This window comes from Artemia franciscana, chromosome 7 (genome assembly GCF_032884065.1).
Source record: "Artemia franciscana chromosome 7, ASM3288406v1, whole genome shotgun sequence".
NCBI lineage: Eukaryota > Metazoa > Arthropoda > Branchiopoda > Anostraca > Artemiidae > Artemia > Artemia franciscana.
The window spans coordinates 4,816,736-4,839,660 of NC_088869.1; the positions used below are offsets into that span (position 1 = coordinate 4,816,736).

The window sequence follows — 22,925 nt, forward strand, 5'->3', positions numbered from 1 at the left end:
TAGTATTAATAAACTTCTCTATCTCTAATAAATTCCGTTTTAATTATTTATATGCGTAGAGCCAAAATCAAAACATACATAAATTCAAAAACATTCAGAAATTAAATAGAAAAAAACCAGTTTTTCTATCTGAAAGTAAGAAGCGACATTAAAACTTAAAACGAACAGAAATTACTCCGTATATGAAAGGGGCTTTCCTCCTCAACGCCCCGCTTTTTAAGCTAAACTTTTTTACTGTTTTAAAAAGTAGAGATAAGAGAGAGTCAAACTTTAGCGTAAAGAGCGGGGCGTTGAGGAGGAAAAGCCTCTTTCATATATGGAGAAGTTTCTATTCGTTTTAAGTTTTAATGTCGCTCCTTACTTTCAGTTAAAAACACTTGTTTTTTTTTATTTAATTAGAACAAAGATAAAACTGTAAAGCTAAACACTCCAGCATATACAAAAACAGAAAAAAAATCAGGAAAAAAAAATATTAAGAGAATTTAAAAACTCGCAAAGAAACGTCAGAATTTTCTTTTTTCTTCAAAAAAAAGCCATATTGTAAACACTGTAGCGCAGGAGAGTAACGTCGTGCCTCCACTTTACAAAAATACAGTAGCAAGTCGTAAACCCTCGTAAAAAAAAAAAAAGTAACAAAGCCTCGCGCGTTAAACATTCTCTCCAAAAGAAACTCCCCACCCAGATTCTACCCACCTGGAATTTTTTTCTGAGCCCATTCCTATCGTTTCACCCATTCGTTGTTTTTTCACCAGATAAGAAAAACATTTGTGTCCCCTTTATTTGGAAAAATAATAAACAAAATGTCCCGCTAGTTTTCTTTTTATTATTTGATACTGGTGCTACCCATATTTTCTGTTCGTTTTCTTTTTTTACCCTCTCCTTTTTTTATATGTCCATTTTATGAACTTTTTTAATGTGCATATGAATGAATGACTGTATTTAAAGCCATTTTTCAGGCCTTATACATACATATATAACAACAAACAAACTAAATTATGTAACAATCGACTTTCGAATAATAAGACCCTTCCGGACAAAATTTGCCACTGCTACTATATTTATTTTCGACGTCGACTTCAAAGTTCCAAGAAGGGGCTCACGACCACCCATCCTAAGAAAGCTCCCTCTTAGCTCATTTAGCCCCTGACACCTGAAAAGAAAATGATCTAGCCCATCAAGATCACCGCAAATTGGGCAAGTATACCGCATTTCCGGGTGACACCTATTTTTCCAAATACTGTGAAGAGGGAGACAGTTTGCTCGCGCCTGCATCCAAGACCTCAGGGATTCTTTTGGAATCCCTAATTTAAAATATAGCTCTTCACCATAATTTTCTTTCACCTTATATTAAGAATTATTTCTTACTATATCACCGGATTTTATATTTCGCGTCTGTGCTTCCTTCTTCTGATCATTCAAAAACTTGGCCCACTAAAAGAATAAGTATAGTTGAAAAATGTCAAATAATCTCCGAAAATGACAAAATGTCCAACAGCACAGCAATAAAATGACCACAACTTAAATTTCCAGCATCAGTCACTTTTGCTCCATGATTAAAAAATTAATCAATAATATCAAAACAATAGAAAATTAAGGATAAAAATTATGTCCAATAAAGGGAAACATGGGCCTAATGTATGAAAAATAATGCCAGTACAAGAGGGTGGCCATGAAATTTTCCATTGGGAACGGGACAAGTGCTAACAGGAGTTCGGGTAATCACCTGGCCTCTCCCTGGTGAATCCCATGATCCAATGCATAAAGAACATAAATCCCTCCAAAGCGTCATTGGGTTTGCCATTTATGTAAAAGAAATGGGATTTTCATTGGCGATAGAAAAGATATTCCCAAAGGTTATGAAAGCCATTCAGAGGTTAAATGATTATGTCATGAAAAAAAAACAATGATTTTTTTTTTTTTTTAACTTTCATTGCAGTTTTTATTTTGATGCACCAAGACCCAGATGGATCGGGTGCTGAGACTTTTCACCGTTTTCCAGTGTTCTTGAGAACGGGGAATTTTCAAAGAGTAGGGGTAACATATAAGACTAGTAACTGGCACTAGTGTTGGAAATAATATCAACGCCATCTAGCGTTTGGTTTCACTTGGTATTTTTCATGCTTTGTAATCGTTGCTCTCTCAGGAACAGAGATAAGTATTACTAAACTAATTTTACTAACTGCACAAATTAAATAATTAATCTTATCATTACACTAAAAAAAATTTCATCTGTCACCAAACGCAGTATATTTAAATAAAACCTGCAGGACATATTCATTAAAAATTTTTAATTACTATCCGATTAAATTTAACTTTAAAATATTATTTGTCGATTCTTTCTATATTCATGCTTCCTCCCACACCAACAGAAGTGCCTACTAAAATCCTTTAACCTTTTGAAACTACTTATAAACATTTTTCATTCACATGAGTTAATTCTTGGTTAATTCTGTTTGTTAATTCCTCAGCTATTTTATCTAGGAAGATTTTTTTTTGTCAAGAGCCCTAATCTCAGAAAAACCATCCTTGAGAAAAAAAACTTTTAGTATTATGAGCAAAGAAAATTCAATTTCGAGTGGTTAGTTACCATATCAATTATTTCGATAAAAAGATAACGGAGAACCGATTATTAATTAACAAAATCTCAAAAATCTTTTTATTTATTTCATCTACCTTGCCTGTTGTTTAAGACATTTGAGCGAATCAGAACTTTTACCCATAGAACACTTTTTTTACCCACAGAACATTTCAGCTTTTGCCCATAAAAAGAACAAAATATTTTGGTAGTTTTATACCAAACATAAAGCTATTTGGGCTTTCAGGGCTGTTGGGGGGAACTTCCCACTATGTTGAAGGGGATGTTGAACTAATAACGGCACTATGATCGTATTACAACTATTGCTATTGCTACGACTACTATTTTCATTGAGGTTAAGGATATTAAGGAGTAACTATCAAGAAGTATTTAGGGGGATGCTTGAGGGATGCTGAACTAAATGATACACAGTTTCTATGCCGTTAGTCGAAAGTGTCTTATGGACGAACGGTTTCATCGTTTTTTTTCGAAAAAAAAGTATTTTACAAAAAAAGGGGATTTGTGGTTGGGACTGCTTGCTCTGGTTTCGGACGAAAGTATTTTTTTTGTAATTGGTTTTTATAGTTGAGTTTTCAACAATTTTTTAATTATTAATACTGCTTCTTTTTGCAAACAATTTTGAAACAAAGTTTTAGTTACATTGTGTGGTCTCTGTTAGATATTGCTAATGACACATACCGCCAAAAAGTCTTTAATTAAATTTAGGTTTTCAAGAGAATCTGTCCGTATTACCACAAAAGTCAATTGGGATGCAAAAATCTTCATTTCGTAATAACAAGGAGGGGAAATTTAAAATCCTGACTTCTTTAGGCTGTCAAAATAATATTTCAGGATTGTGTTGTCACAACGGGGCTGAAAAGCCAAATATTTACTTCAGTTTACTGTCAAAAATTTGTTTACGAGTCTGGTTATGGCACTGAGGTGAAGAAATTAATATTATACCTTTTTTTTGTCTGTCTGTTTTTTTTGTGGGAGGGGGGGGGGTTGATTTTTGCGAAGCGAGGTGTTTTTTACAGCATTGTTGCTTTTTATAGGATTTGTAAAAGAAATGTATGAGAAGTGCAAAAACTATTAATTTAAGTTTTGGATTTTGGTGGGCAAATGGTGGCCACTTTACTCCCTGTTTCATTTAATAAAAGCTCTGCATTATATGACATATCACCTTCTCTGTTCATCATTAAACACTAAAATAAAGGCCAAACTCTTTAGAACATTAATAAAGGTTCGTATAGGTATATACTTAAAACTAAGTATTTGAGTCAAAAAACTCCTTCAAAGGTTGGAATGTTCATTCAAGAGGAATAGATAGAAATTCATGCAACTTGAGTTAACAGTGGAAACGGAATGCAACTACAATATTACTTCAGAATTTTTCAGCTTCTCAATACCAACCGCTGAGGATTTTCTACTTATTTTGATACATGCCATCCATTCACATTTCCCTGATTATTCGCTTATAAATCAAAATTTTTACAGGACAATTATCTTACTTAATGCTAAATCTGCTTCAAATTAAAAAAAAAATTCGTGCTCAACAGACATATCGAGGTTTAAACGTTTGAATTGAATATCTGAGAATCAAACAGTTCGTGGTAACGAACTGTAGTAAGGAACGACCCGGCTCAATAGTAACCAAAATTCTAAAAAATTGAATTTTGATATCAATAGCTACATCAAAAGAACCGCATTTTAATGCTGATTTTAAATATATACGTTTCATCAAGTTTAATTATACCCATCACAAGTTACGAGCCTGAGAAAATTTGCCTTATTTAAGAAAATAGGGGGAAACACCCCCTAATTCGCAGAATCTTAACGAAAATGAAACCATCAGATTCAGCGTATCAGAGAACCCTATTGTAGAAGTTTCAAGCTCCTATCTACAAAAATGTGGAATTTTTTATTTTTTGCCAGAAGACAAATCACGGGTGCGTGTTTATTTGTTTGTTTTTTCTTTTTCCCAGGGGTCATCGTATCAACCAAGTGGTCCTAGAATGTCGCAAGAGGGCTCATTCTAACGGAAATAAAAAGTTCTAGTGTCCTTTTAAAGTGACCAAAAAAATTGGTGGGCATCTAGGCCCCCTCCCACGCTCATTTTTTCCCAAAGTCAACAAATCAAATTTTGAGATAGCCATTTTGTTCAACATAGTCGAAAACCATAATAACTATGTCTTCGGAATGACTTACTCCCCCAAAATCCCTGGGGGAGGGGCTGCAAGTTACAAACTTTGACCAGTGTTTACATATAGTAATGGTTATTGGGAAGTGTACAGACGTTTTCATGGGGATTTTATTTTGTTTGGGGTGGGGCTGAGGGGAGAGGACTATGTTGGAGGATCTTTACTTGGAGGAATCTGTCATGGGGGAAGAAAAATTCAATGAAAAGGGCGCAGGATTTTCTAGCATTACTATAAGAAAACAATGAAAAATGAACATAAAAACGTTTTTTCAAATGAGAGGATGGAGTAGCCTTGAAACTTAAAACGAACAGAGATTATTACGCATATGAGGGGTTCTAAAAATACTTTAGCATAAAGAGCGAGGTATTTAGGAGGAGATAAATACCTCGCTCTTTATGCTAAAGTATTTTTAGTAATTTCAACTATTTATTCTACGGCCTTTCTGATTCAGAACTCATTCTTAAAGAACTGGGACAAAACTTACGATTTAGTGTAAAGAGCGAGGCATTAACGAGGGTACAAACCCCCTTGTATACATAATAAAAATATAAGATTATGAAAGTTTGTTACGTAAGTTAATTCTTAAGTTACGTATATTTTTTACTAATAAAAACATTCGTTAAAAATTAAAAGTTTTAATTGCATTTTTAAGTAACCGAAAAATTGGAGGGCAACTAGACCCCCTTCTCCACCCCTTATTTCTCAAAATCGTCTGATCGAAACTAAGAGAAAGCCATTTAGCCAAAAAAAGAATGAATATACAAATTTCATTTTAATAATTTATGTGCGGAGAGCCAAAACCAAACATCCATTAATTCAAAAACGTTCAGAAATTAAATAAAAAAAAACTAATTTTTTTTAGCTGAAAGTAAGGAGCGATATTAAAACTTAAAACGAACAGAAATTACTCCGTATATGAAATGGGTTGTCCCCTCCGCAATCCCTCGCTCTTTACACTAAAGTTTGACTCTTTGCCACAATTCTATTTTTAAAACAATTAAAAGCTTTAGCGTAAAGAGCGAGGGATTGCGGAGGGGACAACCCATTTCATATACGGAGTAATTTCTGTTCGTTTTAAGTTTTAATATCGCTCCTTACTTTGAGCTAAAAAAAAAATGTTTTTTTTATTTAATCTCACGAATAAAAGAAAAATTGGAAATCTCCACAGCTTGAAACCCTGAGAATTTAAATACAAAGTTAACACACACATAATTATTTGTTTTTTTAAGGAGTATTTCGATTCATACACTTAGTTTGAAGCACATACCTACATGCGCCTTTATTTGAGTTCTTTTTTTTTAACGATTTTGGTCTTTATTTGAATATTTTAGCATGAATAGTAGAGGAAATACAAACAAAGAGCTCTAAACTGACAGGACTCTAGACTGACAGGACTAGCCATTATAAACGTTTAGCAATATCAAACAGTTCGTGGTAACGAACTGTAGTAAGGACCGACCCGGCTCAATAGTAACCAAAACTCTAAAAAATTGAATTTTGATATCAATAGCTACATCAAAAGAATCGTATTTTAATGCTGATTTTAAATATATAAGTTTCATCAAGTTTAGTCTTACCCATCAAAAGTTACGAGCCTGAGAAACTTTTCCTTATTTAAAAAAATAGGAGGAAACACCCCCTAAAAGTCGTAGGATCTTAACGAAAATGACACCATCAGATTCAGCGTATCAGAGAACCGTACTGTAGAAGTTTCAAGCTCCTATCTACAAAAATGTGGAATTTTGTATTTTTTGCCAGAAGACAAATCACGGGTGCGTGTTTATTTGTTTGTTTTTTGTTTTTTTTTTTTCTTTTTCCCAGGGGTCATCATATCGACCAAGTGGTCCTAGAATGTCGCAAGAGGGCTCACTCTAACGGATATGAAAAGTTCTCGTGCCCTTTTTAAGTGACCAAAAAAATTGGAGGGCATCTAGGCCCCCTCCCACGCTCATTTTTCCCGAAGTCAAAGGATCAAAATTTTGAGATAGCCATTTTGTTCAGAATAGTCGAAAACCATAATAACTATGTCTTTTGGGATGATTTACTCCCCCACAATCCCTGGGGGAGGGGCTGCAAGTTACAAACTTTGACCAGTGTTACATATAGTAATGGTTATTGGGAAGTGTACAGACGTTTTCGGGGGGATTTTATTTTGTTTTCAAACTATTTTTTGCATTTCAACTATTTATTCTACGGTCTTTCTGATTCAGAGGTCATTCTTAAAGAATTGGGACAAAACTTACGATTTAGTGTAAAGAGCGAGGTATTAACGAGGGTACAAACCCCCTCGTATACATAATAAAAATATAAGGCTATGAAAGTTTGTTACGTAAGTTAATTCTTAAGTTACGTATATTTTTTACTAATAAAAACGTTCGCTAAAAATTAAAAGTTCTAGTTGCCTTTATAAGTAACCGAAAAATTGGAGGCCAACTAGGCCTCCTTCTCCACCCCTTATTTCTCAAAATCGTCTGATCAAAACTAAGAGAAAGCCATTTAGCCAAAAAAAGAATTAATATACAAATTTCATTTTAATAATTTATATGCGGAGAGCCAAAACCGAACATGCATTAATTCAAAAACGTTCAGAAATTAAATAAAAAAAACGAATTTTTTTGCTGAAAGTAAGGAGCGACATTAAAACTTAAAACGAACAGAAATTACTCCGTGTATGAAATGGGTTGTCCCCTCTGCAATCCCTCGCTCTTTACGCTAAAGTTTGACTCTTTGCCACAATTCTACTTTTTAAAACAATTAAAAGCTTTAGCGTAAAGAGCGAGGGATAGCGGAGGGGACAACCCATTTCATATACAGAGTAATTTCTGTTCGTTTTAAGTTTCAATGTCGCTCCTTACTTTCAGCTAAAAAATTACTTTTTTTTAATTTAATATTGAGGTAGACATCGACCGTGTAATAAATAGATATGGCTAGAGTGAAAACAGAGAAATAGACTTTTTCTTATAAATTTGCAAATTCATATTTTAAGCGAAATATATCGAACTTTAAAAAGTGGAAAGATACGTTACGTTGTTTTGAAAAGTAAAATTTTGATTAGTAGATTTTTGTGATTTCATCAAAGTTGTCACTGTTTATTAAAACACTGTTTTTAAAAAGAAACAGTCATTAGTTAATGCTTTATTACCTATACTTAAGACCCTCGTTCTAAATGTCTTCTATGCATTACTATCTCTTTGTTCTGTTTTTCTTGTTAAACCCCTAAAAGAACTAGTTTTTAATGTTTAATATATCTTTTATAAATATACAAGTTGTATCTTTATCCTCATTTCCTACTCTTCATAGTTACTAAGTGATATCACAAAGTTAAGCGACATGCTAAATGGCATATATAAATTGTCACAAAGAGTGCATGAACCCGAAATATGGCTCAAGAGCAATAAATATATATATATATATATATATATATATATATATATATATATATATATATATATATATATATATATATATATATATATACTAGCTGTTGGGGTGGCGCTTCGCGCCACCCCAACACCTAGTTGGTGGGGGCACTTTGCGCCCCCCCAAGCCCCCGTGCGCGTAAGTCATTACGCGCCATATTAGTTACGCGCCATTGCAGTTGTGTCCCTATGTCCCACCTGTGAATATAGATAGATATATATATATATATATATATATATATATATATATATATATATATATATATATATATATATATGTTTTTAACTACGTAAAACTTGCGAATATACAACATTCTTTGCTGTCCCATTGTCTGTGCATATAAATAGATTGTCAGGTCTACCGACTCTTGAACATGCAACATATAATGGTCCATGGGAAAACAATCCGTATTCAGATCTATACCTCATGATTCTAATGATTGCCCTTGAGCTTTTTTGATGGTGATTGCTAATCGACCATTCCCTGTGTCGCCGTCGTCATTTATATATCCCCCTGTGCCCCCTGGCGTCCCCGTTGTAGTTGTGTCCCTGTGTCCCGGTCGTCATTTATATTCCCTGTGTCCCAGTCGTCATTTGTGTCCCGGTGTCCCAGTCTGTGATTTCTCTTCGAGTGTCCCGGGCGTCATTTATATTCCTTGTGTCCCGGTTTCCCGGTCGTCATTTGTGTCCCGGTGTCCCGGTCTGTATATACATTCGTTTTTGAATTGGTCTTTTTTTTTTAGTTTTTAGACCCTCATGATTCTAATGATTGCCCTTGAGCTTTGTTGATGGTGATTGCTAATCGAACATTCCCTGTGTCCCCGTCGTCATTTATATATCCTCCTGTGCCCCCCGGCGTCCCCGTTGTAGTTGTGTCCCTGTGTCCCGGTCGTCATTTATATTCCCTGTGTCCCGGTCGTCATTTGTATCCCGGTGTCCCGGTCTGTATATACATTCGCTTTTGAAATGGTATATGATGAAATAAATTTTTGTATTTTCCCCTTTTTTTCTTTTTAGTTTTTTTTTATTTTTTTAGGTTTGTTTTTCTCCTTTATTTTTCATTTTTTTCCCCTTTTTTTCTTTTTTTCTTTTTTTTTCTTTTTTAGTTTTTTTTAGTTTTTTAGCTTTTTTAGTTTTTTTTTATTAGTTTTTAGTTTTTTTTTCTTTTTAGTTTTTTTTAGTTTTTAACCTTTTTTTTAGTTTTTTATTTTTTTTTTTTTACTTATGTTCTGGTCGTCATTTATACTCCCTGTGTCCCGGTCGTCATTTGTGTCCCGGTGCTTTGTTGATGGTGATTGCTAATCGAACTGTGTCCCGGTCGCTTTCTCTTTGAGTGTCCCGGTCGTCATTTATATTCCCTATGTGCCGGTGTCCCGGTCGTCATTTGTGTCCCGATGTCCCGGTCTGTAATTTCGTCAGTCGAAAACACGACGTCAGTCGACACACAAACATGACATCACTCGACAGACACACACAGACAACTTATTTTTATATATATAGATATATATATATAATATTCAATTTAAAATAGCACAATTATTTTTTGTTACAAAACTTCTCTGATTAAGAGATCTTATTGTTTTAGAAAATTTTGTCTTTTACTTGGTCTATAACTTAATCACCTTGGGTCATCCAAGTTCACCTTTACTATATGATATTTTCATCATATTTTTCTTCCAAAACTCACTCATTACTAAGTCTTATTTTTCTAGATAATTTGTCCTTCTACAATTAATTTCATTTCCTTGCCTCATTTAAGTTCATTTTTACCACATGACTTGTCGAGCTGCAGATGCTAAAAGCAACATACTCACTTTCTTTAACCTCCGACTTACCCAGCTCAGTTACACTTTTAATAATAGTTCGTGAGGTATCAAAAGTTACTTCTACTTCTTCTTCACTGAAATAATTAGCAATGACTACAGATGTCTCTGGTAACGCAGATTTCTTCCCTTCAGCTTTCACATTTAGCACATGTGCTTCCTTCCTCTGATCATTCAAAGATTTGGCCGCTAAAAGAAGAAAAAAAAGTTGCAAAGTGACAAATTTTCTCCGAAAATGACAAAATATTCAACAGCCCAGCAATAAAACGACCACAACTTCAATTTCCAGCATCGGTCACTTTTGCTCCGCGAATAAAAAAATTGTCAGATAATATCAAAACCATAGAAATAACACAGCCAGTACAAAGGGTGACCAGAAAACTTCCCCTGGGGAATGAGACAAGTGCTAACTGTAGTTCGGCTTCTCGCCTGGCCTCTCCCTGGTGGAGCTTATGATCCAATACGTTAAGGACATAAATCCTTGCAAAGCGTCATTGGGTTTTTCATTTATGTAAAAGAAATGGGATTTTCATGGGTGATAGAAAAAATATTCCCAAAGGTTATATAAGCCATTTAAAGTTTAAATGTTTATGTAATGACAACAAACAATGATTTTTTTTTTGAAAAGTTTCATTGCATTTTTCTATTTTGATGCACCGAGAATAGATGGATCTGGCGCTGAGACATTTCACCATTTGCCAGTGTTCTTGAGAACGGGGAATTTTCAAAGAGTGTGGATAACTTATAGTGTAACTTATGTGGATAACTATAGTGGATAAGTTATAAGGGTGGTAACTGCCACTAGTGTTGGAAAAAACAACAGTGTCATCTAGCCTTTGGCGTTACTTGGCATTTTTTTCAAGCTTTGTAACCGTTTCTCTCTCAGGAACTGAAATCAGCATTCCTAGACTAATTTTACCAACTACACAAATTAAATTAATTATTCTTGTTATAACACTAAATAAAAATGTCACGTTTCACCAAACATTGCATATTTCACTAAAGTCTTTCATCAAAATTTTTAATTATCAAACGATTACATTTAACTTTAAAATAAAATTTGCTAATTCTATATATCCCCCCCCCCCGAGAGAAATGCCTCCTTAAATCCTTGAATTTTTTTAAATCACTTTTGAACCTTTCATTCACATGAGTTAATTCTGTTTATTAATACGTTGGCTAATTTTAGCTAGGAAGATTTTTTTTTTTTCTTAAAGGCCTAATCTCAGAAACATTATCATGGAGAAAAAATCATTTAGTTATATGAGCAAAGAAAATTCAATTTCGAGTGGTAAGTTACCAAATCAATTATTATAACTATATGTGAAATCAATTCGGGTTTCAAACTCGTATTGGGTGCCAGCATGCGTGTAAGGCGCGTAAGGCCAGCATGCGCGTAATTGGTTTCTTCGTTTAAAATCTGGTACAGGTTTCTACGGTGATATAACAATGCAATCAAACAGTTCGTGGTAACGAACAGTAGTAAGGAGCGACCCGGCTCAATAGAAACCAAAACTCTCAAAAACGGAATTTTGATACCAATAGTTACATCAAAAGAATTGCATATTAATGCTGATTTTAAATATATAACTTTCATCAAGTTTAGTCTTACCCATCAAAAATTACGAGTCTGAGAACATTTACATTATTTTAGAAAGTCATAGAATCTGAAAATCACACCAGCAAATCACACAATCGAATTCAGCGTATCAGACAACCCTATTGTAGAAGTTTTAAGCTCCTATCTATAAAAATGCGGAATTTTTTTATTTTTTGCCAGAAGACAGATCACGGATGCGTGTTTATTTGTTTTTTTTTCCCAGGGGTGATCGTCATTCTTAAGAAATTGGGACAAAGTTTAAGCTTTAGTGTAAAGAGCGAAGTACTGACGAGGGGGTGAACCCCCTCATATACGTAATAAAAACATGAGAATACAGAACGTAAGATAATTTGTAAGTTACGTATATCTTTTACTAATCTTTTAAGTAACCAAAAAATCAGAGGGCAACTAGGCCTCCTCCCCCGCTCCTTTTTTTCTCAAAATCATTCGGTCAAAACTTTTTTACTGTTTTAAAAGTAGAGATAAGAGAAAGGCTCAAACTTTAGCGTAAAGAGCGGGTTGTTGATGAGGAGGCAGTCCCTTTCATTTACGAGGTAATTTCTGTTCGTTTTAAGTTTTAACATCGCTCCTTACTTTCACTTAAAAAACTAGTTTTTTTTATCTGGAGTAAGACAGGGTGGAGTGTTATCACCTTATCTATTTAATGCTTGCATTTGAATTGTGTTATCAGGAATCAAGCCTTCGTATTTTTATGATTTATCTCATGTGTCTTACATTTCGCACGCAGACGACCTGCTGTTTTTAAGCCGAACAAAAGTCTATTTTGTCATTATCTGTGCAACGTATTTATATGATGTTTCAGGATGTTGGTGTGCTTTTGAATGTTGATAAACGCTAATATTTAGTTTTTACTCCAAAATCATCAGCTCATAACTTCTCCTGTGTAATTCGTAATGTTGCCAGTTCACGATGGTTAGGATTAGTATTTATTCTACAGGAATTAGTGTGAGGTTGCTTGGTAAGTGTACCTTCGAAACAGACTGATGTAGATGGAATTAACATTGACATTAACTGCTTATTGTTTCTTGTTTTGTTTTTGCTTCGGAATCATGATATTATGAATGATTATTTATGTATGTTTTTTTTTCGATACATGGTTTCACCCTTCTGCTTATTATAGATTATAATTGTTTTTTGTTTTGTTTTATTTTTTTTCTTCTAGTGTTTTTTTCTTTATTTTTATTAGTAAGCCCTCGCAAGCAACGCTTTTGGTGTGCTACCGATTGGTTTTGTCTTTTTTTTTCTATAAATTGCTATTACTACTACAACACTCCCTTTTTTGCGACTTTAGGCTCTGAAAGATCTTATAGAGAAGTTGAAGATTGGATATGCAAAATTGTACCTAACCGAGGAAAATATTCACGCCGAGCTTTAGCTAAAATGTATTCCACATAGTGTGACCATTCTGTCTTGTTTGCAAGTGGAATGTATTCGTTATTGAATAGGAATGATTTGCGCCAGATCCATATTGTTTATTTTAGAAATTGCAAATTTTTATGGAACCTGGTGTTAACCAAGAGGGATGATACCCATTTTTCAACCCCTCACTAAGTTTATTTAAAACATACTGATAAAATCTTGGAATTTGCATTCCCTGGAATTGCAAACCGCTTTGGGCAAATATATATATATATATATATATATATATATATATATATATATATATATATATATATATATATATATATATATATATATATAAACTAGCTGTTGGGGTGGTGCTTTGCGCCACCCCAAAACCTAGTTGGTGAGGGCGCTTCGCGCCCCCCCTCAAGCCCCCCCCGCGCGCGTAAGTCGTTACGCGCCATATTAGTTACGCACCATTGTAGTTGTGTCCCTATGTCCCACCTGTGAATATAGATATATATATATATATATATATATATATATATATATATATATATATATATATATGTGTGTGTGTGTGTTTTTAACTACATAAAACTTGCGAATATACAACATTCTTTGCTGTCCCATTGTCTGTGCATATAAATAGATTATCAGGTTTACCGACTCTTGAACATGCAACATATAATGGTCCATGGGAAAACAATCCGTATTCAGATCTATGCCTCATGATTCTAATGATTGCCCTTGAGCTTTGTTGATGGTGATTGCTAATCGACCATTCCCTGTGTCACCGTCGTCATTTATATATCCCCCTGTGCCCCCCGGTGTCCCCGTTGTAGTTGTGTCCCTGTGATCCGGTCGTCATTTATATTCCCTGTGTCCCGGTCGTCATTTGTGTCCCGGTGTCCCAGTCTGTGATTTCTCTTTGAGTGTCCCGGGTGTCATTTATATTCCTTGTGTCCCGGTGTCCCGGTCGTCATTTGTGTCCCAGTGTCCCAGTCTGTGATTTCTCTTTGAGTGTCCCGGGTGTCATTTATATTCCTTGTGTCCCGGTGTACCGGTCGTCATTTGTGTCCCGGTGTCCCGGTCTGTATATACATTCGTTTTTGAATTGGTCTTTTTTTTAGTTTTTAGTTTTTCAACTTTTTTTTAGTTTTTTTAGTTATGCCTCATGATTCTAATGATTGCCCTTGAGCTTTCTTGATGGTGATTGCTAATCGAACATTCCCTGTGTCTCCATCGTCATTTATATATCCCCCTGTGCCCCCCGGCGTCCCCGTTGTAGTTGTGTCCCTGTGTCCCGGTCGTCATTTATATTCCCTGTGTCCCGGTCGTCATTTGTATCCCGGTGTCCCGGTCTGTATATACATTCGTTTTTGAAATGGTATATGATGAAATAAATTTTTGTATTTTTTCCCTTTTTTCTTTTTAGTTTTTTTTATTTTTATTTTTTTAGTTTTGTTTTTCTCCTTTATTTTTCATTTTTTTTCTTTTTTTCTTTTTTTCTTTTTTACTTTTTTTTAGTTTTTTAGCTTTTTTAGTTTTTTTATTAGTTTTTAGTTTTTTTTCTTTTTAGTTTTTTTGTAGTGTTTACCTTTTTTTTAGTTTTTTTTAGTTTTTTTTTTTTACTTATGTCCTGGTCGCCATTTACACTCCCTGTGTCCCGGTCGTCATTTGTGTCCCGGTGCTTTGTTGATGATGATTGCTAATCGAACATTCCTTGTGTCCCGGTCGCTTTCTCTTTGAGTGTCCCTGTCGTCATTTATATTCCCTATGTGCCGGTGTCCCGGTCGTCATTTGTGTCCCGATGTCCTGGTCTGTAATTTCGTCAGTCGAAAACATGACGTCAGTCGACACACAAACATGACGTCACTCGACAGACACACACACACAGAAAACTTATTTTTATATAGATAGATAGATAAGTTGTCTCTGTGTCTGTCGAGTGACGTTATGTCATCATGTCTTGTCGCCATGAAGTTAGTTGTCGTCATGTTTGTTATGACGATGACGTCATTAAAGGTATTTAAGAAAATCGTTCAAAGACAAATATTTAATTGTAAGAAGATCGTGGACGGAAACATGTTTAATTGTAAAATGACTGAAGAACCTACAATGGCAACAGCCGAGGAAGCTGCTCAAAGAGTCTATGCCAAAAAACTTGCGGCTGATAGGGAAAGTAAGAAAAGAAAGCGTGCCGAGGAATCACAAGAACAGCAGGAAAACAGGCTTGCGGCTGATAGAAAAATTAAGAAAAGAAAGCGTGCCGAGGAATCACAAGAACAGCAAGAAAACAGGCTTGCGGCTAAAGAACGCAAAACCGCGCAGTTAGATGAAAATCCACCTGGGCAGCGAGAGTCAAAACATATCAAAACTGAAAATGATAGCGATGATGATTGGGTTTGGGATTTTGACTTGGATAGGGTCATCAATGCCTAAAAAGGTAAAAAACTAAAAAAAAAACTAAAAAGAAAAAACACTCAAAGAGAAATTACAGAGCGGGACACGAATGACGACCGGGACAGAGGGAATATAAATGACGACCGGGACACTCAAAGAGAAATTACAGACTGGGACACCGGGACACAAATGACGACCGGGACACAGGGAATATAAATGACCAGGACACAGGTATTTAAGAAAATCGTTAAAGACAAATTTTTAATTGTAAGAAGATCGTTGAAAGAGAAATTTCTAATTGTAAAATGACTGAAGAACCTACAATGCCAACAGCCGAGGAAGCTGCTCAAAACGAATGTATTCAAGCCGAAGACCTTGGCTTTAGCATTAATACAAAAGAAGAAAAAAACTAAAAAAGATAAAAACTACAAAAAAACTAAAAATAAAATACTAAAAAAACTATAAAAGCTAAAAAACTAAAAAAACTAAAAAAAAGGTAAAAAACTAAAAACTAAAAAACCAAAAAAAAGGTAAAAACTACAAAAAAACTAAAAAGAAAAAAAAACTAATAAAAAAGAACTAAAAAAACTAAAAACTGAAAAAGAAAAAAACTAAAAAAGGGAAAAAACTGAAAAATAAAGGAGAAAAAGAAAACTAAAAGCCGGGACACAGGGAATATAAATGACGACCGGGACACTCAAAGAGAAATTACAGACTTGGACACTGAGACACAAATGACGACCGGGATACTGGGAATATAAATGACGACAATGGGACATCGAAGAATGTTGTATATTCGCAAGTTTTACGTAGTTAAAAACATATATATATCTATAACGAAAAGAGAAATCTTTTCTCTTTTATCTATATTCACAGGTGGGACACAGTGACACAACTACAATGGCTCGTAACGACTTACGCGCGCGGGGGGCTTGGGGGGGCACGAAGTTATATATATATATATATATATATATATATATATATATATATATATATATATATATATATATATATATATATATATATATATATATATATATATATATATATATACAGAAAGAGAGCGAGAGAGAGACAGAGAAAATTACAGATAAAGAGAAAGAAAGAGAGAGAGAGATATCTTTGCGGAGGTTTTGCAGAAATATCTACTTTGTTTTTTTGTATTTTTAAACTGGCAGAAAATTGTTCACATCTGGTTTTGTTTTTTGCATTTTTTTCTAACCTTAGAACTGAATTCACAGGTGGGACACAGTGACACAACTACAATGGCTCGTAATGACTTACGCGCGCGGGGGGCTTGGGGGGCACGAAGTTATATATATATATATATATATATATATATATATATATATATATATATATATATATATATATATATATATATATATATATATATATATATATATACAGAAAGAGAGCGAGAGAGAGACAGAGAAAATTACAGATAAAGAGAAAGAAAGAGGGAGAGAGATATCTTTGCGTGGGTTTTGCAGAAATATCTACTTTGTTTTTTTTTGTATTTTTAAACTGGCAGAAAATTGTTCACATCTGGTTTTGTTTTTTGCATTTATTTTCTAACCTTATCATACATTATGTGGAGGCTTAGTACTAAGTCAACAGTAATAACTTTACAGGCTGAAGAAGTTTTAGCCACGAACTGAATGAAAACCAATTATGTCTTTTGGTTGGGTTTGGCAAGTCTGATAGGCTAATATAAATTGTTGCTTTATTTGCTATGAAAATTAGCAATTTTGTAAATTGCTAATGTTATTGTTTTTGAAAATCGGATTTGCAATTTTCAGGACAAACACTAGCACTACAATTTTACATGACACCATTATTCGCTATACTTGCTGGGGCTGCCGGAACTATCATTCTTCTGCTGGTTGTAATTGGTTTGATCGTTCATAGACAACGGAGGTTGAGAAAACGTCGTCGAAATGAGGCCATGCGTCTAGAGGCAGAAAAGCAGACTCTGGCAGCAAGCAGTAGTTGGAGCGATGGTACTTCAGGTAGTGGAGCTGTTAAAGTTGAGCCAGATTTAATACTTCACGAAGGTATCTATTTTGTACTATTATCTTTTTTGTTTAATTAATATAGTAATTCACAAAATGAAGAGATTGTAAGAAACCAACTGTTTCAAGACTTATTTGAAACTTGTCAAACTCCCTTGTAACCTTGTAATACCCTAAACAAATGCAAATAAATACATAGTTTTGATGCTCTTATGGACATAGACCCTTGATTGAAAAGTTGAAGCTTAATGAATTATCATAAAAAAAATATTGATAAGGAAAAGTATTCTAACCGTGTGTGTCTTTGGTCTTCATTTTTATTTTTAACACACTCGAATTGTCTTTCACACATATTTTCTAACCGCCCGCGCCTTTGCTCTTCATTTTCATTTTTGAAACGTTTTTTGGATTTCGATTACTTCAGACAATTTAGTAATGAACTTTGCTTTAGATGTCCGTATTGGTATTGTCGCAACTGTAAATTTTCGTTTGTTGGGCTTTCCAACAGACATTATTATTGTAAATAATTATTATGTAAATAACTATTGTGTTAGAAACTCAACAGTCTCATTTATGCTATGCATGACATCATATAAGAACTCATATGATTTCACATATGATGCCGTAAGAAACACTTATATGATATACTAACATAGTACATGACGTCATTGTCAAAAACCAAAATTAAGGCTGTTAACGAATTTTCTCAGACCTCTGACCTATCTAGATATTTTTTTTATGCAAGAACCCCAATGTACCAATTTTCCTAAAAACAAAATAGGGAGCCGTTTTCGAGAACACGCATTCATACACAATTATTGATCACTTATAAAGATAGTGTGCATGAATCCATAATATATATTGATATCTCATTTAATATAACGAATACAATATGAAGGTTTGGTATCACATTATATTGCTTATATCGTTGTCCGTACTTTGTTGGAAAACTGCATTTTCATTTTTTTTTTCATATATTTTACTTAGGAGTATATTAAAGCGTTCGTTGTTAGGAACTGTAGTAAGGAGTGATGCAGCTTCGTATCAATTTTTATATTAATTTAAATCAATGGAAATATCAAAAGAATCTGCTTATTATGCTGATTCCAAGCACATAAGACTAATTAAGTTTAGTGCTACCCATCAAAATGCTACGAGCCAGAGAAAATTTACCTGATATTCGAAAAAGGGGGAAACAATCCCTAAAGTGAAGAAACGATAATGGAAATCACACCAACAGATTCTGCTTTTTAACTAATACTATTGCCGATGTTTCAAGGCCCCATCTGCAAAAATATAGAATCTTGAATTTTTTTGCCTGAAGAAAGATCATGGATATGGGTTTATTTACTTTGTTTATTTGTTTGTTTTTTTCCCTAGGGGTGATTCTATAAAATCAATTGCCCTAGATTATCACGAGACGTATTGTTCAGCCTAGTTAGAAGTTCCAGTAAATAAGCCTTTGGGAATAACCTGGCTTTTCATAGCCCGCTGGAAGGGTTTGTAAGTCATCAATTATTCCCATTATATATGTATAGTATTTGTTATTGGGAAATATACTGACATTGTCTGGGTGGATTTCTGTTGGGAGGATTTTCCACATGGAGAATATTCCACAAAGAGGGAAGTTTACGGGGGGGGGGGGTGTTGACATTCCAGGGGAAATTTTACACTGGGGGAATTCCTATACGAAATTCCTTTTATTTGTTTTACTTTCGCTTTGCCCAAAAATTTACGTGTGGACATGCTAAGGGTAATTATACAGGGGAAGTTTTCATCCGGTTGGAATTTTCTAGAGGATTTTTCCCTGGAGGGAGGGCTATCCACGGGAGAAATTATCCACGGGGTTTCTCCTCGAAAAAAATTTTTTAGGGTTGATTTTCTGTGTAAGCATCTCTGTAATAGAGACAGGGGGATAAAAGTGTGCTCAAAAATATTTCCCGGCTGGTTTTAAAGCGGTTTTAATATTTCTTTGACTTAAACACAATGTTTAAGTCTCTGACGTACTATATTTTTATAATGCGATCTCATTATTCCTCATGTGTAAATCAGAAAAGGAAAGCCCCTTAAACCGTTTTTTTTAACTTTCCTTCTAGTGGCTATTTTCCTCCATGAAGTTCTTATTCAGAAAAAAACGAAAGTTAAAATCTACCTGATCATTTTTTTTCTGCACATATTTAAGCCGATAACAAGAACAAAACGTTATGACAATACATTTGTACGAGTAGTGCCTCTCTTTCTTTGTGAATTAACCATTGTTCTATTGCAATACTTCAAATTTTTAGTTCAAATTTTTAAAAGGTAACAGAGAGATAAAAAACTTGCATTTACCAACTGGCTATGTTTAGAGTATTCCAATAAACCTTATTTTAAAAAAGTTGAACTTAAGCACCAAGATTGGGTTGATTTTTTGCTTTTTTTGTCAAAAACAAAAAACAAATTAACACGCATCCGCGATCTGCCTTCTGGCAAAAAATACAAAATTCCACATTTTTATAGATTGGAGCTTGAAACTTCAATAACAGGGTTGACTGATACTTTGCATTTGATGGTGTGATTTTTGTTAAGATTAAATGACTTTTAGGGGGTGTTTCACCCTATTTTCTAAAATAAGGCAAATTTTCTCAGGCTCGTAACTTTTGATAGGTAAGACTCAACTTAATGAAACTTATATATCTAAAATCAGCATAAAAATGCGATCCTTCTGATGTAAATATTGGTATCAAATTTCCGTTTTTTAGAGTTTCGGTTACTATTGAGCCGGGTCGCTCCCTACTATAGTTCGTTACCACGAACTGTTTGATATTCTATTAATCCTTAAGAAAACGTTCTTGTGGATATTTGAAATATGAGATATTAGACCCCTCCCCCCTTCCTCATTTTTCAGAAAGTGAACACTGTGGTCGGGCTATGGAAACCCCACTAGGATGCAAGATCCATATTTTTACTAAGTTTCGTTCGGATCTGCCATCCCCTTTTCGTAGACGAGTACTGATATGCTGAAGAAAATTTAGGACCCCATCCCCCCCCCCCCGTATAAGCTAGATTAAATCTAAAGTTGTCTTGTTAATGTATAGGCCCGCACCCTATGCGCATGGGGGTGTATGTAATTTCAAATAATTCGATAAATTCAAACATTTCATTAAAAAAAAAGTCAGGATTTACATTTTTGATAGTCAGTTTTCCAGAACCATTTCTAGAAATTTTAGAGAGCAGTTCTTAGAAAAAGTTAGAAAATTAAATTCTTCTCTAATTTTTGGACAGATATTTTCATGTTCTATAAAAGCCTAACATTAATTCCTAAATTGAATCACTTTTAATCTCTTTTAACTTTAAAAGACCAGTGGGTCGATACGATCACTCCTGGCAAAAAAAAAAAAAACAAAAAAAAAACAACACAAAAACACATATCCGTGATCTTTCTTCAGGCAAAAATTTTGCATTTGGCAAATTCCCTCATTGTAAAAGTTTTTTTGAGAAATTTACTTCCTGGAAACTTCACTCCCCATGGAAAACTATCCCCTGGAATATTCCACCAGCAGAAATTCCCCTTCCATCCAAAATATTTATGCATACTTTCCAATACCACATACTATACGTAAGCAATGGGCAAGTTCGTAACTTCCCCAGGGTCTGGAAAGATCATGATATCTCCAAAGGCATAGTTGTTAGGTTTTTCAACTATGCTGAACAAAATGGCTATCTCAAAATTTTGATCGAATAATTTTGAGAAAAAAGGGCATGGGAGGGGTCCTAGCTATCTTCCAATCTTTTTGGTCACTTAAAAATGACCCTAGAACATTTAATTTTCGTTCAAATTAGCCCTCTTCTGATATTTTAGGACCACGGGGTCTATACGATCACCCTTGTGAAAAACAAAAAACGACAAATAAACACGCATCCATGATCTTTATTCTGGCAAAAGTTACAAAATTCCACATTTTTCCATATTTTTGCAGATTGAAGCTAGAAATCTCCACTGTAGAGTTCTCTAATACGCTTAGTCCGATAGTTTGATATTTACTAAGATTCTATGTCTATTAAGGGATGTTTCCCCCTTTTTTCGAAAATCAAGCAAATTTTCTCAGGCTCTTAACCTTTGATGGGTACTTAAATATTTAAAACTTATATATTTGAAATCAGCATAATAAGCCAATTCTTTTGATATGTCTATTGGTATTAAAATTACGTTTTTTAGAGTTCCGGTTACTATTTAGCCGGGTCATGCCTTAGCTGCAGTTCGTTACCACAAACTCTTTGATCTATCCCTCCATCAGCTTTCTCTACGAAATGTCTGCTGCAAATAGGATAAATTGAATCTGAACAATATGTGTATTTTTTTTTTTTTTTTCTCACAATTTAGAAATTTTAGCTTCATATATAAGAGGTACCAACCTATACTCTATATCTAATGTTATCACTTTTAACATGCAGCACTAGGAGACTGAGATTCGCTTGCTTAACGGAATTTTAGACATAAAATAATACTCAGCCCCCCCCCCCCTACCCTGTTTTTTTGCAAAGATAAAAAGGGGAAAGGTATTTTTCCAACTATGTGTATACAATTTTCCCATCCAATCGGCATGTCTGACAAATTTTAATAAACGTAAGGTTTCTACCACAATGCTGCTAAAAAATTTTCAAATTTTCTGGATATTCTTAATTAAACATTTCACCACAATTAAAACATTTTTTTTTGGCTACTTTAAGTTAAAAATACCGTCGCTATTTCGAATGTGTGAAAAATTTTCGGGTGGGACTCTTCATGAAGGAGAATCTCCGCAAGGTTGGGGGGAAGGGGAATTTGTCGGGCGATATTTTTCATTGAATAACATCCTTTTAGTTATTTTATATTTTTCTAAATAAAAAAAAAAAAAAACAGCCCAAAGTGCACTTTTTGGGTTCAATGCGATCCATTTTATTTAAAGAGCAATTGAACATAAAATTAGTTCATAAATGAGCTCATTATTAGCTCTCTCTGCTACGTCAAGTCCAGGGTTTCCATTCAAAAAAATGTTACCCAAACTGCACTTTTAGTGTATCATGTGGTACTTTACGGCGGCCTCGTCGAGTCTAATATGTCTCACAGCTTCCGATGTAAAAAAAATGAACGGGGTTGTAATTTTCCTGCACGTGGTTTCAACAAAGGCAATTTAAACCGCGATGTACGGAGTTGTTGAAATATTGCGTAGTCCAATTGCGGGATTTATTCTCCTATAAAGGGCGCAGGAGTTGAGATAGGTGGAAGGGGGATATGCACTTTAATATTAACGTTAAAGCTGAGAAAAAAAGCCGAGCTTATTACACTAGCCATCACCCACCCGAAAGATTGTTTACAGTACACTACTGTCTTCTGCAGCAACTCATTGCTGATAGTCTTAGTAAAAGCTGTTTCCACTATTTAATTTACGTTTTTTTTTATTTGTGTACATTGTTTATTCTTGTATTTTGTAATGTTTTTAAATTTAACTGAGTAACGTCTTTGTTAAATAGTAACTTTTTAATCACTGAAAAGACAGGA

At 34.3% G+C, this 22,925-nt stretch overlaps 1 protein-coding gene across 1 annotated transcript in view; it reads left to right on the forward strand.

The window, feature by feature from the left end:
- LOC136028754 (hemicentin-2-like) overlaps positions 1 to 22,925 on the forward strand; it is a gene marked incomplete in the record, with an annotated part of 380,916 nt that overhangs the window by 337,556 nt on the left and 20,435 nt on the right. Inside the window, 1 exon segment of the mRNA XM_065706639.1 lies at positions 17,192 to 17,446. Coding sequence (XP_065562711.1) covers positions 17,192 to 17,446 — 255 coding nt within the window.